General features: G+C 39.7%; 1 protein-coding gene across 1 annotated transcript in view; it reads left to right on the forward strand.

Moving 5' to 3' along the window:
- Positions 1-484: 484 nt before the first annotated feature.
- LOC310951007 (dynein axonemal heavy chain 11) overlaps positions 485-18475 on the forward strand; it is a gene marked incomplete at both ends in the record, with an annotated part of 40181 nt that continues 22190 nt past the window's right edge. Inside the window, 44 exons of the mRNA XM_083919067.1 lie at positions 485-700; positions 893-1033; positions 1160-1353; positions 1424-1613; positions 1719-1818; positions 1958-2169; positions 2354-2575; positions 2670-2837; positions 2971-3087; positions 3197-3334; positions 3431-3546; positions 3751-3946; positions 5111-5215; positions 5355-5750; positions 6205-6537; positions 6654-6908; positions 7003-7172; positions 7253-7475; positions 7622-7738; positions 7851-7937; positions 8022-8180; positions 8780-8863; positions 8992-9150; positions 9233-9355; positions 10299-10421; positions 10966-11190; positions 11274-11365; positions 11440-11566; positions 12358-12510; positions 12598-12831; positions 13811-13942; positions 14319-14479; positions 14588-14744; positions 14857-15002; positions 15082-15198; positions 15284-15422; positions 15631-15723; positions 15812-16006; positions 16547-16624; positions 16714-16846; positions 16975-17102; positions 17409-17557; positions 17759-17909; positions 18009-18140. Coding sequence (XP_083775193.1) covers positions 485-700; positions 893-1033; positions 1160-1353; positions 1424-1613; positions 1719-1818; positions 1958-2169; positions 2354-2575; positions 2670-2837; positions 2971-3087; positions 3197-3334; positions 3431-3546; positions 3751-3946; positions 5111-5215; positions 5355-5750; positions 6205-6537; positions 6654-6908; positions 7003-7172; positions 7253-7475; positions 7622-7738; positions 7851-7937; positions 8022-8180; positions 8780-8863; positions 8992-9150; positions 9233-9355; positions 10299-10421; positions 10966-11190; positions 11274-11365; positions 11440-11566; positions 12358-12510; positions 12598-12831; positions 13811-13942; positions 14319-14479; positions 14588-14744; positions 14857-15002; positions 15082-15198; positions 15284-15422; positions 15631-15723; positions 15812-16006; positions 16547-16624; positions 16714-16846; positions 16975-17102; positions 17409-17557; positions 17759-17909; positions 18009-18140 — 7086 coding nt within the window. The remainder of the gene's footprint in view (positions 701-892; positions 1034-1159; positions 1354-1423; positions 1614-1718; positions 1819-1957; positions 2170-2353; positions 2576-2669; positions 2838-2970; positions 3088-3196; positions 3335-3430; positions 3547-3750; positions 3947-5110; positions 5216-5354; positions 5751-6204; positions 6538-6653; positions 6909-7002; positions 7173-7252; positions 7476-7621; positions 7739-7850; positions 7938-8021; positions 8181-8779; positions 8864-8991; positions 9151-9232; positions 9356-10298; positions 10422-10965; positions 11191-11273; positions 11366-11439; positions 11567-12357; positions 12511-12597; positions 12832-13810; positions 13943-14318; positions 14480-14587; positions 14745-14856; positions 15003-15081; positions 15199-15283; positions 15423-15630; positions 15724-15811; positions 16007-16546; positions 16625-16713; positions 16847-16974; positions 17103-17408; positions 17558-17758; positions 17910-18008; positions 18141-18475) is intronic.

The raw sequence follows: 18475 nt of genomic DNA on the forward strand, positions 1-18475 counted from the left end.
CAAATAACGTTTATTATTACTATTATCATTATTATTATTATTGTAGATTTTACTCTGAGAAAAGGTCTAAACCTTGACCTATAAAACCCACATGCTTGACACTCTGGTCAACTTAAATAATGTAAAATCAGTAGTTAAATACGGCATTAGGCTACAAAAATAAATAAGTAATAGTTCTTCATGACTATCATTGGGGGAAAGGTTAACTTACAAGAAGAGCGTTTTTCGTACTTGCCAAAGTAATAATCACTTGGCAGTGATTGAGTGGAGCGGTTGTTGCTAAGCAACGGAATGCTAGAACGCCCCCAGGACTTTACAGCTTGTGCCAGTCTTCTTTGCAGACAGTCATATGAAGTAACTCAAAACTACTCTTATTACACGAAGTTAAGCTAGTTTAGGGGAAGGTTTCTGGAGCTATCACAATCCCCCTCCCCGTTTCGTTGAAGGAGGTGACGGGGACTACGACAGCATGTCGTGAGCAATCATGTCCGACGACGAAATTGTACCTTCTTTTCTTCACGATGTCAGAGTAAAGTTTGTCGAGGGGAAAGTTTGTGGGTTGCTGCGACTGCATAGCCAAACATGGGACAAGAGTGCTGTCAACGAGGAGTTTCAAACACTTCTGAATGACTTCTTTGATAAGGAGTCTGTGATATTTTTCTCTTCATCAAAAAAAGCATGTCTGGTTGCTTCTAATGAGGTAACGTAACGTTAGCTATATTCGTACTGTTAAGTGGAACCTTAGTGTAGTAAATAACTAGCTTGACGCTAACCTGTGGAAAAATACATTGACGTTAGCTACACTTAGGGATTTAGCAGGACTTACCGAACTGCTTAGAAGTGGCATATCTGCTATCTGTATCAGAATCTTGTGATGTTATTTAAAATGCAGGTCCCACCTGTTGCTCAAAAGCAAATCTATGTTCTCAAGAAGACAGTTGTTCCCGTCAACTCTGAAAACTACAGGGAACTTCTGCTTTTTGGCTTCTTGTCTCCATCACCACTTCTGCAGCTGTCAAGCACAGTTGAGCAGGTGATTGACATACACTCCATAATACACCTATGACATAATATGGGGTTGTACATTATGTGCATATTTTCGAGTTTGCCTTTTATGATTTGTGGGTGTATTCATTCTACGTCTATGTCTCTATAAAAGGTATGTGGTCCACTGCTGTCAAACAACAAAAACCACCAGATGTGGCCAAATCTGATGTCTGAAGACATCGTCCGACATGTTGAGATTGTGTGCAGTAGGACATCAGTTGTCCGGGGACAGGCTTTAGGAAAAAGTGTCCTCCCTATCCCAACTGCGGCAGAGTCGATGGAAAATTCATACAGCACCTTTAAAATGTAAGAAAACACACATATTTTGCTGTTATGTTAGTGCCTGGGATTTTTGACTCTGAACATGTAATTTCAGGTATAATAACTATGACAGAGCACTGGCCCATGCTATAGAGACCCAGGTCATCAACTGGACCAATCTGATTCAGAAAATTTTAAAGGAGGATTCATCAGACCTACTTATGACAGGCTGTAATCCAGGGCCCAATGCAGAGCTGAAGTTTTGGGCTTCCAGGAAGAGCAATATACAGAACATTTATCATCAGGTATGTTCCCTTTCCCTCCTGTTTGGCACTAAAATAATAATTAACTTTAATCTCATCTCCTGACATTCCACTGTCTGTTAAAATGTTTGGTACTTTCCCTCATAGCTTCAGAGTCCCATTGTACAGAAGATGGCAAAGATGTTAGAGATGATGGATAGCAGCTATCATTCAACAATCAACACTCTAACTGGACATGTATTTGATGGTAAGATTAGCTAGTCCCTGGTCAAAACCAACTAAGACATACTGTAGTTTGCACCTTGTCAGATGATGCACAGCATAATGTGATGCAAACGTATTAACTCTGATTATAATGTTTTAATTGATTTTTTATAAATCAAAAGCCCTCCAAGAAGCCGAGGATATTGACCTCTATCTACAGCCACTACACAAACAACTGACTCAACTGGAAAAGGAAGGATTCCCTCGCTTTGATACATTCATAGCTGCACTGTTCCACACACTCTTCCTTATTTGGACCAACTGCCAATGTTATCAAAGACCGGCACGCATGGTGGTGTTACTGCAGGAGCTTTGTAATCTCTTCATTGAGCAGGTAGGAATCTTCATTTGAAACACCTGTAGTGAGTGATTATCAGGTGACACATACATGTGAAATTGTTGTGAATATTGTTGGGTGCAGGGCATGGAATTTGCTGTTAGTGAATCAGCATTACCCTAGCTTAAGTTAGTGGCTGTCTCTGTGAACAAATTCACAGATCAAATCTTTTACTCTTTAGGCCTCTACATACCTCTCTGTTGATGTGCTACTCAGAGAGGATCCAGAGGAAACTCTACAAATGGTTAAGAGGGTGATAGAAGTCTTAAAACATTTCAGAGACAATTACCAGACCCAGAGGGAGAAGTTGGCCAACCACGTGAAACATGCACCCTGGGATTTCCCATCTGCCATGATTTTTGCACGTTTTAGCCTGTTCTTTAATCGTATGCTACAGCTGGAGGTGAGATGATATATATTTTTTTGTATTCAGGTGTCACATTGAGGTAGTATTTTTATTTTGTTTTGTGTTGTATTGCACTTTTTTCTCTTTTCAGGAACTGTTTGAAACTATGCTGGACTTTCAGAGAATGGAAAAACTGGAATTTGGTGGACTGAACAGCAAACTCTACAGTGAGCATGCTGCTCAGCTGTACAAAGAGTTCAGTAACCATTGCCATGTTTTGAAGCAGAGTGACAACAACCCACTTAACTTACGTTCTCAGGTGAAAATATTTTTACTTGCATTTATATAGCTTATTAAGATTTTTTTGAACCGCTACTGTATATATTCATAATGCACAATTTTACAATGGTCATAAAATGCTGTTTAATTATTAACTTTCATCAATTCATAAGGATTTTGAAAACGAGTATAAGGATTTGAAAGTGAGGATTGTGGACTTTGAATGCCGCCTTGCCAGCCTTCTATGCTTGGCCTTTAAGGATTGCTCAGGACTCGAATCAGCATTTAAAGTAAGCAAGACTGGATTATAGGATGATGGTGTTGACACAACTGATAAACTGAATATTGAGTGACCAAGCTATTAAGTGGAACACCAACATCATTGGTTTTATCCTTTAGCTGCTTACTATTGTTGGACCCTTCCTGGAGAGAAGACAAATCAGACAGATATTCAGTCCCAACTTCATTCTACTGCAGCAACATTTCCGAGAAGAGCTGGAGAGATGTAAATGTCTGATTCAATCCCAGCTCAATCAGGTCTGGAAGCAAAAATGGAATATAAGCAATATGTACTCAAGGCACAATAGGTATTGTCCGTGCAACAACCTTGTTCCATTCTTTCTTTGATTACAGATGGAGAGTGGTCTGACTAAGAACATGGCTCACACATCTGGAGCTTTGAAATGGGCAAAAATGCTTAGAGAACGCATTCAAACACCATGGGAAAAGATCAAATTAATGTCTGATATGTCAGTAAAACACCTGATTATTTCCATTGAACTAATTAGTTAAAAACAATAGCTAGTCAGACAAATATATGGCTTGATTGATTGATTGATTGATTGATTGATTGATTGATTGATTGATTGATTGAATACATACACACACAAGAGATGTCTCTTGGTGCCAAGCTTGAAAATGACAATTGCCTTGCAATTATGTGATATTTCCAGGCCTGCAGGAGGTGTAGAGATGGTGAAGGAGTACCACATGTACATGGAGTTGTTGAGTCTCCTGGACCAATATGAAGAGGACACTTACTCTGTCTGGTGTAATGGTTTGGAACAGACCTGCATGATCAACCTGAACCAGCCCCTTATCTCCAGAAATGCCTCATCTGACCTGATCTCACTCAACTTCAATCCAAAGGTAATTGATGTAATGTCCCTGCAAATGAGAAATAACATTGCGTGAACATCCTCCAATCCAATGCTAAATATTTATCCAACTTACTGTTAGACTGATTTTGTAATGTCTGACTCTTAAAAAATATGTTAAATTCATAGACTATAAAAAATGGACGTAGCCTCTATGTCGCGTTCCGTTCTCTCAGCGTGATCCAATCGTACTCGCCTACGGGAGTCGCCATCTTGTCAGACTTTGACCCCTCATTTCCTCTTACCAAAAGAGGGCTTTGATGTGACGTTGGGGGGACGGAGATGTGTCCATCTGGCTGACGTATACCTCTGAGGAGAAGTGAGGGCCATCGGCTAGCTGTCAATCAAGAGGCCGCTCCTCTAATTGTTCATACATTTTAACCTCCAATGGAAAAAAAAACCAGCCTGGTACAAAAAAATTCACCCCCCACAGTGTTGTCATGGAGATATGACCTAAACATACAGACTAGAATGTTTTTTTGTACCAGACCTGATTTAGGTTTAATTATGCTGTGAAAAACGGCCTATTTAACATGGGGGTCACCGAGAAACTGCTCTATTATGAAACCTGCCCCTAGTGGCCACTTAGTGAATGTAATTTTTGGCACTTCCGCATTGGATCAACCAGGAAATTGCTGTTGTGGGGGCTTGGTTAAATTGCTTTCCTTACACTTCTCACGTGCCCTTAAGACCCCTTAATATTGGAATCTCTGTTAGTATGCTTTAAGCCTAGTTCAGACCAAACCAAAGATGCACGATGAGACGATTTGAAACTTGCATCTACTCGCAATGCGTTTACACCAGTGCAACAAGATGAAATGGTGTATCATCTCCATAGCAATGGTACTCTGTCTTTTTTAGCTGGATATAATTTGTAGCATCTTCAAATATGAATGAGGATAGTGAAAGTGAGATACAAGCTACAGATGCATTTTTAGTAGGGATGAAATGGCGAAAAAAACAAACATTTAAGTAGTCATGTATTCTGATTCACTGCTTCAGACTTAGCCATCCTGACAGAGTTAACAGATATTTTTGTACAGTTATTTAATTTTAGTTAATATATTTTTCAGGGGTTTCTGTTAGTTGAGTCAAACCATTTTACCACCACCCCACTGTGACTATGTGTATGAGTTAATTTCCTTTTACCTCACAGCTGACTGAAGTCTTGAAAGATGTTAAGTATATTCTGAATGTCAGTCAGAGGAAGATCCCTGCAGCTGCAATGGCTGTTTTTGAGAAGCGGGACATGTTCACAAAGGTACAGCACTCTTCGGTCCACTTCCACTCATGCACACCTGCTTGAGTTAAACAATAAGTAATATGTCTTTACTATTGTCCTTTACATAATACGCTCCTCAGAATATATATAATATTTTCTTTACGATTTTGTTTTCCAGTATGTGAGCAGTCTGCAGCTACTAGTGCAATGGTACAACAAGCTAAAGCAGACATTGTTAGAGGTGGAACTTCCTCTCATCAGAGCTGAGCTAGAGTCCATAGATGTGCAGTTGACAAGAGCAGAGTCTGACCTGACATGGCAGGATCCGGACTGCTGGAGCTTTATCAGCACCACGAAAGACCTGATCCACAACCTTGTATGTAGAGTCAGTAGAGCCAAGGAAAACTGCGAAGCCATCCAGTCAATGATGAAGGGATGGAGCAAACAGGCCATGTTTTGCAGAAAGGACAACAAGAAAGGCTTGCTCATACAGCTGGAAGACAGGCGAGACCGTGTCAACAAGAAGTACAGCTCTATGAAGAAGGATGGAGAGACTATCCACAAGCTGGTACAGGTGCGTATGGCTGAATGTATGATTATATTCCCTCTGTACTGTAAGTGATTGCCATAAAATAGGAAATTATTGGCATGGTTCAAAAACCTTTTTAGCGTGGTGAAGGGATAATTATCTTTAGATTACATCACATTAAAAGGACAGTATTGTTCAGAAGTCATTTAAAGCCTTGTTTTTTTTTTTACATTTATAGGATAAATCATATCCAACCTAAATAGTCCAGTGTTTATTTTTTCTGACCTTCAATTCCTACTCTAAAAACATGTCCCAATACTTAGGAAGCTGTGCAAATAAAAATGCTTAAGTCATTTTGAAATCGATTTAAAAAAAAATAAAAACCCTCCAATGTGTCAACCTGCAGTATCCCTAGAAATCAAAAGTGATTTAGAGACAGAGTCAAAACATTGACAGTTTTTGTGCTCACCATCTCTCCAACATCCTACAATTTCTTCAGGAGAATATAGTCCTTTTTCATGCTGACCCTGCGTCAGAAGCGTGGCAGTCCTACCTAGAGTATGTGGATGAGATGGTGGTGGAGGGGCTCTTCAGCTACATCAGCCACTCTCTTCAGTTCTTTGCGGACAACATGGAATCAAGGCCAAACCAGACACCTCTGTTTGAGGCTCAGTTGATTCTGAGTAACTCAGGAATGGGTTTCCTGCCATCATTGGAGCAAGATGCAGGTGACGGTCTGTATGAGATGATAGAAGGATTGATTGGAGACATATTCAAGACTTCTGTGAATATCAATAGAGTGGCTGCTAATCTCAGCATGGAGCGCTACCAGGTATGCACTCTGCTATAGATTTGGATGCTTTTATATTCTCTGCTCCTCTTTCTAGTGCATTCTTCTACAAATAGTAGATTCTATTCCAGTTATGACATGTAATATAACTCTTACAGGATATAATGGATGACATGCTAGATTTGTTGGACCTGAGACAAGAAATAATGGAGCGAGTGAAAAACGTCCTCAAGAAGGCAATAAATTACCAGAGAAAGTTTGATTGCTACACCCATCTCTGGCAAGATGACAGGGCTGAGTTTCTCATCCAGTTTCTCCTATATGGACGTGTACTTACAGCTGAAGAGATGGAGGCTTGTGGAGCAGATGCACTTGCTGAGAGCCCACCTACAATCGAAAACTTCAAAGAGCAGGTAAAAGGCTTATATTTGGTTGTGAATAGCATTTCCCATACAGAACATGACATGCGTCTTAATTGTTATTTCTGTTGTGGTCTTAATTATACAGATAGATTATTATGAGGATTTGTATGCGGAAATTTCCAAGCTTGAAGACTTCACACTGTTCAATGGATGGTTTCGAGTGGATATCAGGTTCTTGAAAGTGAGCCTTCTTAACACTATAAAGAAGTGGAGCTGGCTTTTTAAAGAACACCTGTTGACATATGTCACTAACAGGTAAAATTTATTTCTGCATGAATATTAAACGCAGACCAAACTGTTACATCAGTTCTCACTGTGCATGCATTCCTACTCAGTCTTGATGAACTGCAGACTTTTGTCCGAGCCACTGTTGAAGGGCTAGGCCAGCCTGTGGCTAAAGGAAATCACAGTGGCTTGGTGGAAGTGATGAGTCACCTGTTGGCTATCAGAGACAGACAAGCAGCCACAGACAAGATGTTTGAGCCTTTTACAGACACAATAGTCCTTTTGGAACAGTATGGAGTGTCTATACCAGACCAGGTCTATTCTCAGCTGGAGGTAAGGAAAGGATTGGGTTAATGCTATTATTTTCCTACCACCTTCAAATACTAACTAAATGATATGATAAAAAATTATAATTTAGTCACAAATTCATTTTGTGACCGTTCAACCTTTGACAAATCAAAATTATATTCTCTCTGTAGGAACTTCCTGAGAAATGGAGTGGGGCAAAAAAATGTGCCTTAAAAGTTAGACACGAGGTGGCACCCATGCAGAATGCAGAAGTGATGGTTCTACGGAAACGATGCTTGACATTTGAGGTGACAAGTCCCCTTTAGCTCTTTCCACCTTTATTGTTTATGTACAGTGTTGAAGCTGTTGTTCTGTATACCATAGTGTGAAAACCCTTAAAGTGGTGCTACTTTTTTTCAGGTGGAACAAAGCAAATTCAGGGAAATGTTCAGAGCAACAGCTCCCTTCGGTTACAATGCAGTGCGTCCCTACATCAGTCTGGAGAAAGTAGGATTTTAATTATTGCTTGATTCTGATTTTAATAACATTGTATTATACTGTACACTTTCGAATCACTGTATTGTTTTCTAGTCTGAAAAAGCTGTCCAAGAAATGGAGAAAGAGGTAGCAGAGCTACAGGAGTCCACAAATCTGTTTGAAGTTACTATTCCTGACTACAGAGACATCAAGCTCTGCAGACGTGAGGTCACAATCCTCAAAGAACTGTGGGACATTGTTGTATTTGTGCAGGTAAGTAGGTTAAAGCTGAGGACAAATGTTCTCACTTTAAAACATGCTAAACAATACACTAAAATATGTTTGTGAGAACACTTTCTGCGAGAATTATGCAATACAGTAATAGAATATCGAGTCATTCTTGATCCGCGCTGCTTAGTTTCACAGTTGGATCAGAGTTTATGAGCATAGTTATTGACCCTGTGTCAAAGATTCCTCTGTTCTGATTGGTCGTCGGTCAAGCGCAGTGGATCGAGCAGATGACATTAGGAGCAAACACAGAGAGAGGTAAAGCTACTGTACATAACTATTTCACAGATCGTCTGTCTCATTATGCATTTGGGATATAGTGACAATTTCAGCTGATATGAATAAAACAAAAGAGAAGTTCCGCATTAATGTATATTGTATACTTAACGGCACTATTCTAGAGTAAGGGTAAATACAGCTGAAGGCCTCATCACCCCGCTAAAATGCGCCAATAACTCAACAACTTGACTAGCCTGTCCTCTCGGAGGCTGTCATTGATTCTTTGAATACCCTGTAGCTTCTAAATGTCCCCATTAAGTACCCTCAGCCCATTGACCCCTCTGCATGCATCTTTATCTATACAGAGCAGTGTGGAAAACTGGACAATGACCAAATGGAGGCAGATAAACGTGGACCAGATGGATGCAGAATTGAGGAGGTTTGCCAAGGTGAGGTCATCAACAGTGCTACATCACACCAGTGCATCTCTCCTGCTGTCTTGCAGTCATGCACCATTGCTATTTGTAACAGATGCCTCTAATAACTAATTGTGTTTACCTACCTTCTGTTTGTGTAGGACATACGGAAGCTTGACAAAGAGGCTCGCTTGTGGGATGTGTATTCTGGGCTAGACCTTTATGTAAAGAACCTGTTGACGTCACTGCGGGCCGTGAGTCAGCTACAGAACCTGGCAATACGAGAGCGCCACTGGGTGCAGCTAATTAGAACAACAAAGGTGCATACATACGCCCAGCAGGGATCATGCTATAGAACAATGTTTGAGTTTTTGCATCATGACAATAATTCTTTTGAAATAGATGGACTTCACTGTGACTGACAGTACCACCTTGGAAGACCTCTTGGCTCTGCAGCTCCATTTGTTGGAAGATGAAGTTCGCAACATAGTGGACAAGGCGGTCAAAGAAATGGCCATAGAGAAGGTACTTAATAAGGGAAAGGAATATATTTATACATCATTATCAAGATGAATTCTGCATATAAAATAAAGAATGACCTCTAATTAGGAGCCAACCTCATGAATATGGTCCATTCTCTTGCTGTCCTGTGAAAACCATGTATCTCCAAAACATCAAGTTTTAATGAGTCATCTTTGTTAGTCATCAGTTGTGACAGGGACACTTCACTACAGGTTCAGTAGGTAACTAAAGACATTTTACACCTTCTTGTCGTATTTCCTCAAACTTTCCCTATATTCTGAAGTAAGTACATGAGACATACAGTAAATCTGTAATAAAAACAATCTGGTTCCTCTGTTTCCTATTGTTTCTAGTGGCATTCGCAAGATTCCACCGCAAGCAAATTTTTAATGTACTTTTTACCTGTAAAAGGAAAATGAGTGCCAAAATCACCCAACGGCCAGAGTAAATTTCCAAATTTTATAGCTAAGCAGTGCAGTAAAATATGTTTCTGAAAATATTGTGCAGTTTAATCTTGCAAATGCCATCAGGAACACAAGAAAGAAAGAAGAAAGCATTTCTTTATTCAATTAAATTGTTTCACTCTGTTATCAGGTTACATAAACACAAAGGCCCAAAATACACAGATGTACAGACAGGAGTTATATATATATATATATATATATATATATGCATTAAAAGGAGACATGTTGGAGGTTGGCTACCCCATGATGAAGGAGAAGGCAGAGGAACTAGATTTTTCCCTAGATTATTTGTCTCATGTACTACTGCCAGGATATAGAGACAATTTGAACAAATATGATGATATGTTATTTTTAGTTACCTACTGAATCTTTGATCTGAATTAACTAAAACTAAAATAAATAGATTATATTCTGTAGTACGTAAATAAAGGACAGTTTGTATTCAAACATGTTAACATGCTGTTCATTATTTTTTATTTAAGGTTGTGACAGAAATAAGTAAAACGTGGACCTCAATGGAGCTTTCATATGAAGATCATTACCAAACGTCTGTGCCATTACTCAAATGTCATGAGGAACTTCTTGAAACTCTTGAGGATCATCAGGTAAATATCTGAGAAACTGCCAATGATACGAAGATTTTATGTGACCTTATATTTCAGAATGCTGTAAAGCACAAGAACAAGTTCTCAAGATTAGTTGTCTGTGAGAAGAACTGATAGTTAAGTGCTGAATAGAGATGAGAGTGCAGAAAGGGGCCGTCCTGTCGACTGTCTAACAACACAGCTGAAAGTCGAGAGGTTCCCATTGAGTCCCTAGATTTATAGCTGCTGTAGGACACTGGGCATTGTTGCATTGTGGCGGCCTTTGTATATGTCCACCAGATGTATTAGGGGGGGGTTGTAGCCAGCAATTAGAAGTCTTGCCACTTTAGTGCCTAGATCTGTGTAAACCAACCGTTTCCCTCCCCCATTTTTTACAGCATGGCATGCTGATGAGGTTGAATATGCATTTAAATGAAACTGGCAGGTTATGAGGTTAAGGTTATTTAGATATAGTCTCTTTTGCCATAGATTGGGTGGTAGTTTGTTTTTTATTCAAGTTCTACATTGAAGGCTATACTCATGTCTCAATGTCTTCATCCTGAAGGTTCAGCTCCAGGGCATCTTTCAGAGCAAGCACATACATCACTTCCTGTTCCAGGTAGTGAAACTACAGAAACAGCTGACTGTGGCTGACTCTGTGCTGATGGTCTGGATGGAGGTCCAGAGAACATGGGCCTACCTGGAAAGCATCTTTAAAAGCTGTGATGACCTCTGCCAACAGCTGCCTGCAGATGCACACAGATTTCAAGCTATAGATGCAGAATTTCAGGTCTGAACTTTTATGTCAGTCATGTAGTTATGCCAATTCCATTGTTCTTGCCATTGTAATCATGGAGATTTTGGTTCTTTCAGGAGTTAATGTTGGACAGTGCTAAGACTAAAAATGTCATTGAGGCCACAAACAAACATTATCTGTTTGAGAAGTTAGAGGATCTACAAAGAAGGTACATTTTAATTTAATTACACTGCTCACAGTATGATGTCTTGTCCTCAATTGTCCCATACTCTCTTTTAACAGGCTGGCAATGTGTGAAAAAGCTCTTGCTGAATACCTGGAGACAAAGAGACTTGCCTTTCCACGATTCTATTTTATTTCAGCTGCAGACTTGTTGGACATCCTCTCTAAAGGGAGTCGCCCCAGAGAGGTACATTCATTTTAGGGGTCCAAGCAGTAAAGTTGCTGGAGCCCTGTTGTTGTTGCTACTCTTGCTGTTCCTCTTCTTGGCTTGGCCTATTTTGAAGCAGCTCATCTATATTTTTCTCTCTACATGTGGCCATGTGGCCCTCCAACGGGTAAAAACTACATAGAACTGAGTAAAAAAATGAGTGCAATCTGTTTAAGATACATATTTCAGGTTACCAGAGGGCAATGTGAGGCAACAGATCCTCCAAACCCTGCATTCAGCTTCATTATCACTTAGCAAAACTCAACATACACACAGACAGAGTCAGTGTAGCAGGTAAAAGCCCCCACCTACGTACACTCATGTCTGTTCCCCAAGTATTTTGGATCTCTCAAGTAATTTGCATATTTGCTACAATTATAATTTATAATTTCGAAAGAAAGAAAGGTTTATTAGATATTAAGTGTTTTGTTGTTTTTTTTTCTTCAAGATTTTAGCACCAGTGTTTTGACTGTTAAGCATTTAGTCTTGTAGATGTGGTGTCATTGTCTCAGCTCGTGAAAAGGTGTGTGAAAACTACATCTCCCCAGTGGCGCAGTAATTAAGTCACCTTCTCTCTGGGAAACAAAGGTCTAGAGATTGTATTCCAAGGTGGCCAAGTCCTTCTTGCCAGCAATGTGGCAACTCATGCATGTAGTGTGTTTCATTTGCTCATTGAGTTCAAACTGCTTGGACCTCAATCACTGCCGCTTTCAGCTATATTTCCTTTTACTGTTTGTCTAGTGTCACTACTTCACTATTGTGTTTTGCAGGTAACTGTCCACCTCTCAAAATTATTTGACAACATGTCAGATCTCGAGTTTGCCAAAAATGAAAAGATGGATAATCCTAAACTGGCAGTGGGTATGTACAGCAAACAGAGGGAATATGTCCCATTCCAGAATGAATGTTGCTGTTACGGGCTGGTAAGATTAGTTACATTCAGTATCAAACAATACGAATTAGTAATCGCATTTTAAAAGATAACTAATGGTAACAATACTTTACATTAGGTGGAGGCATGGCTTACGTCTCTGGAGGAATCTATGAAGGAATGTGTAAGGGGTCACCTGTCTGAGGCTGTGTCTGTGTACGAGGACAGATCCAGAGAGCAGTGGATTCTGGACTTCCCTGCCCAAGTGGCTCTTACTGGATCTCAGATCTGGTGGAGCAATGATATGGAGCTTGTGTTTAAAAGACTGGAGGAAGGATTTGAATCTGCATTAAAAGATTACAACAAGAAACAGGTACATTGTATGAACAGTCATAAACTCTATTTCAATTAAATTGAACTTAGTTGGTAAGAAAAGCTGACTAAGAGCCAAAATAACAAATATTAACATTATTGCAAATATTCGCTTAATGGGGCACAGTAGGCCTAGTGTTTCAGAGACCTCATTTTGCAGTTCCTGATGCTAAAGTTAAAAATGTTGGGCTCCAGACATTTTACAGATGCAGGTAATGATATACTGTAACTCACATAAATGTCATTGGATAACTATAAGTTGTATTGAAAAATCAGTTAATGCACTAATTGACAGTAGGTGTAAACTATTGCGATAAAATTAAATTTAGGAAAAGGTTACTGCCTTAATTTCACATTGTTATTTACACACACATATACACAGATACATATATTTCAATGTAAAGATTCTGAGTTGTGTATAATCTGTGAGTGAAGTGACAACTGCTAAAGACGATGGTCATATCTTCCATAATGCCGCCATAATAACATCGGAGTCGTAGCCCTGAGCTGGGTTTGTAGGGACTTGTTGTGGGCTACACTCACAGTTGTATTATCACTCTTGTCAGTTTCATCAGCACTATTTAAGGTTAGCATGTCCTTGGTTGCTGTTTGAATAATCTCTTTCTCCCTTCAACGCACTGCACTGCACTGATTGGATTTGCTGTCATACAGAACAAGTGATAAATGCAAGACATCCAGTGATGTTTTAGTCAAAACAAGAACAAATGACTACTTTTTATTGTCTGTTTCTGTCAAATTGTCCACATTTATATGCCGACTGTGTATGTTGTTCTGCATGGATTTAAGTTATATTGACTTTTAATACTTAACAATACAAGTTAAACAAGAAATATGAACCATGCAGTTTTTTTTATATCAGATTGTTGCCAATTAAATCTTGAATGAATTTAAATTGGCACTAATGTCTTAACTTCTATTTTCCTCAGCATTGCTTTGACTGTTTTTCTTTCCTCCTTCAGATTTCTCAACTCAACTTGTTGATCGGCATGCTGCTGGGAGAGCTGAGCTCAGGCGATAGACAGAAGATCATGACTTTATGCACTATTGATATACATGCCAGAGATATTGTTGCCAGCCTCGTTTCCCAAAAGGTAATCACATTCGAATCATTCCATAATTAGCATTTTCTTTTAGTCTGATTGAGCTAATTTTGTTTTCCTAAGGTTAGAATATAATTTTCTGAAAGTCACAGCCCATGTGGTAACAGCTCAGTTCTCCATTTTTAATGCAGCAACAAGAAAAACAAACTTTCTTAAAATGTTAAGTAAAACAATTAAAAACCCATGACAAACCTAGAAGGAAGAATACAGTTCCTGATTATGGCTTGACTAGATTATAGACGGTAGGCTTAAGCTAAAACAAGACAACATTTGAACCAGTTATTGGTGTCATACCACCTACTGCCCATTTCTCTTGTGACATATGATTTATTTTACATAGTTTAACAGCAGCCATGTGTGTTCACAGGTCAGCACCTCACAGGCCTTCCAGTGGCTTTCCCAGCTCCGGCATTGCTGGTATGAGCAACAGCATCACTGCTATGTCAACATCTGTGATGCCCAGTTCCTTTACTCATATGAGTATCTTGGAAATACACCTCGTCTAGTCATCACTCCCCTCACAGACCGGTAATTCTGCTGCTTATCAGTTTTCAGTCTATGCATGTAACGTTTCATTACATTTGCTAAATTTAGCAGGGCGGAACAGCACATTTGTGTGTCTCTGTGTATGTTTAGGTGCTACATCACCTTAACTCAGTCACTCCACCTGACCATGAGTGGAGCCCCAGCTGGCCCCGCTGGAACAGGAAAGACTGAGACCACTAAGGATCTTGGCAGAGCCATGGGTGTGATGGTATACATCTTCAACTGTTCTGAACAGATGGACTACAAGGTGTGAAATTAATCCAGTGGACGGTTCATAATTATGCCTTTTGGTCAGCTCATGTCTTGATTAGATATTTCAGTAAACATGTGTTTAAATGTAATATTTTGTTCATGTTCAGTCAATTGGGAATATCTACAAGGGTCTGGCCCAGACTGGAGCATGGGGCTGCTTTGATGAGTTCAATCGCATCGCTGTGGATGTTCTGTCAGTTGTAGCAGTTCAGGTCAAAACTATACAGGATGCCATTCGCTCTAAAAAGAAAAGGTAACCAGCTGAAGCTGAACTCATGAAGCCTTAATGCTGTTAGAGTGGAAATGTATTAATTCTCAATGCTACCTCACAGGTTCCTGTTCTTGGATAAAGACATTGTCTTAAAGCCCTCTGTGGGGATTTTCATCACTATGAACCCTGGCTATGCAGGCAGGACAGAGCTACCTGAGAACCTCAAAGCTCTTTTCAGGTGAGAGTGATACAGTAAATTTATTTAAAGTGTGCCTTTACTCAGCATAAAGTTTATTGTCTGCACTGTCTGTATCGTGCTGTAGACCCTGTGCCATGGTGGTGCCTGACATTGAGCTTATTTGTGAGATAATGCTGGTGGCAGAGGGCTTCCGTGGTGCTAAGATGTTAGCCAGGAAGTTTATCACTCTGTACTCTCTCTGCAAAGAACTGCTCTCTAAGCAGGTAGGAGAATATCACTTAGTAGCACAGTTATATATAATAATGTTGGATTAGAACAGAAAGCATCAATAATACATCTTTTCTGCTATGCTTCAGGAGCCTGACAATGCATGAACCATTCTATATCTTAGTACTTCGCATGATATGATTTATGTTTAAGTGTAAGCACAGGAATAAACATGTTTGCTGTCTATTCTTGTTTGTCTATTAGGACCACTATGATTGGGGTTTGCGTGCTGTCAAGTCTGTTTTGGTTGTGGCAGGGGCACTGAGGAGAGGAGACATGAGTATACCAGAGAATCAGGTGACCTACTGTACATGTGTGTGTCATCTCAGCCACAAGAGGAAGACTCAATGTCTTATATAATCTATAAGTGCACTTTACTTCCCAGGTGCTGATGCGTGCGCTGAGAGACTTCAATATTCCTAAAATTGTCACTGAGGACGTGACTATTTTCTTGGGACTGCTGGGAGATCTGTTCCCAGGCCTGGAAGTGGAGAGAGAAAGAGACTGTGAATTCGAAAAGGTCATCCGAAAGACCACACTCGAACTCCGACTCCAGCCTGAGGAGACATTCATCCTTAAGGTTTGAACATAGACTGCAAAATATATGGATTTGGTCTCAGTGACATCACCCATAGCCAAAATGAAGCTTAAAGTGGATCGCTCTTGGTGGCTCCAGCCGTCGCCATCTTGGCAGGGCCTGACATCGCCTCCTTGTTAATCCAAAAATGGACAAAGAGGTGGATTGAGCTGAGGCGGCCCGAATGAAGCCTACAGTCTTCTGTGACATCATCCAGCTGTCACTCAAAGTGTTCATGCCCTTAATTATGCATACCTTTAATCCTTAGTAGAGCTGTAGAGACCAAAACCCTTTTTTTTTGTACCAGAATGTAAACGTGTTTAAATGTTTATTTCTGCTGTAAAGTTGCATTCATTCACTTTTGGAGCCAGCCTCAAGTGGTCATTTGAGGAATTGCTGTTTTTTGCACTTAATGTACAAGTTGGCTGCATTTTTTTAGTACCAGATGTTGCCACTTGGGTTTGACATGATATGGTGTATACCTGGTGAATGCTTTAAAAAAAAATAATTAATTAATCTTTTTCTAAACATTTATTTTGTCAGGTGGTGCAATTGGAGGAACTCATGGCAGTGCGTCATTCTGTCTTTGTAGTTGGAAGTGCAGGGACTGGGAAAAGCCAGGTTTGATTTTATCACCATGAGATTGTGAAAGTAAATGCTCCATCTATTTTTGCAATATATCAAATGTCAGGTTTTTATCTTTTCAATAGATATTGAGAGTTCTCCATAAAACCTATGTAAACTTGAAGAGGAAGCCTGTATGGAATGACCTAAATCCAAAGGCAGTAGACAGAGACGAATTGTTTGGCTTTATCCATCACGCTACTCGAGAGTGGAAAGACGGTAAACAGAGCTGGTTTTAAATGAGAATCACAACATTTAAAACACATGAACCAGTGCTTACTCGTACAAGATGCAAACCATGATAATAATTTGTAACCTCAGTGTGAATTCTTCTATTTCTTTATAAGGTTTGCTATCATCACTGATACGAGAGCAAGCAAACATCTTCCACACAGGACCTAAGTGGATTGTGTTGGATGGAGACATTGATCCGATGTGGATTGAATCACTCAACACAGTGATGGATGATAACAAGGTACCTCCCTCCTGTTCACTCATACACTATTGTACAACACATAGCAACCAAGGTGGCATAGATAGAAAAAGATGTTTCTTTCCCCCTCCTTCAGCAATCGCTTCCTGGAGTGTAAGTACTTGGAGGTATTTTCCCAGAGTGATGAATCATGTCACAGTGATCTTGTGCCTTTGAAAATATTCTAAATGTCAAACCCGATGAGATATGAAGTTGTTTTCCTTATCGTTAGGCAGCGTTTTGTCCGTCATATTGACCATTCAAATGTTATTATATTTGGAAACAGTAATGCATTACAACATCTTTCAGGTCTTGACTCTGGCCAGTAATGAACGTGTGCCACTCACTCCATCCATGAGACTAGTGTTTGAAATCAGTCATCTAAGGACTGCCACTCCCGCTACTGTGTCCAGAGCAGGAATTCTCTATGTAAACCAACAGGACCTGGGCTGGAACCCGTGAGTCACACAGATTGTATTCACATAACATCAAAGCATTTTTTAGGTTTTCAATCCAATGCTGTTTTGTATCATCGTCTGTATCATGTGTTGTGCTTGTTGCACCTAAGTGATATTGTTGTGTAAAAGCATCATACTCAAAAGACAAGGGACACTGATTCAGATCAGCACAACACTATAAAATCATTCCTTCCTGCTCAGGTATGTTTCCAGCTGGATTGACCAACGAGAACGCCAGACAGAAAGGGCCCACCTCACTATACTGTTTGAAAAATATGTCCCTCGTTGTCTAGAACAGATGAGAAACACATTCAAGACCATCACACCTATCCCAGAAAATTCTATGGTGCAGGTACACAACACACAAGCTGTGATTTTATTTCTTTCATGTAGAGTATGAAAATCAATGAATTATTATTATCATTATTATTATTATTTTCTTCTCATTCAGACACTCTGCACTTTGCTCGACTGCCTTCTAACATCAGAAGATATTCCATCTGACTCTCCACGTGAGCTTTATGAGACCTACTTCTCCTTTGCCTGCATCTGGGCTTTTGGTGGGGCCCTGTTTCAAGATCAGGTATTACTTGGGTTTAAATCAACTGGATGAAAATGAGTATGGTATAACAATTCTGATCTCATATCAAGACAAGGCAAATTAATGTATTTTTCACATTTCATACCCAAAGGCAATCCAAAGTGCTTTCGGTATTACACAGTAAAAGCACAAGAAACAAATGATAAAAGAAAGCAACACATAGTAAAACAATAAAAGCAATACAAGAAAACAAAATACATTTGATTTAAATAAATGATAAACGGGTGAGAAGTGTGCACCAAACTCAACAGTTGTTTCTTGACAGAAATAATGCATTTTTCAAAGCAAAATGTCTAACTGGGCATTAGCGCTGCAGG

Source organism: Echiichthys vipera (assembly GCF_963691815.1).
Source record: "Echiichthys vipera genome assembly, chromosome: 8".
NCBI lineage: Eukaryota > Metazoa > Chordata > Actinopteri > Perciformes > Trachinidae > Echiichthys > Echiichthys vipera.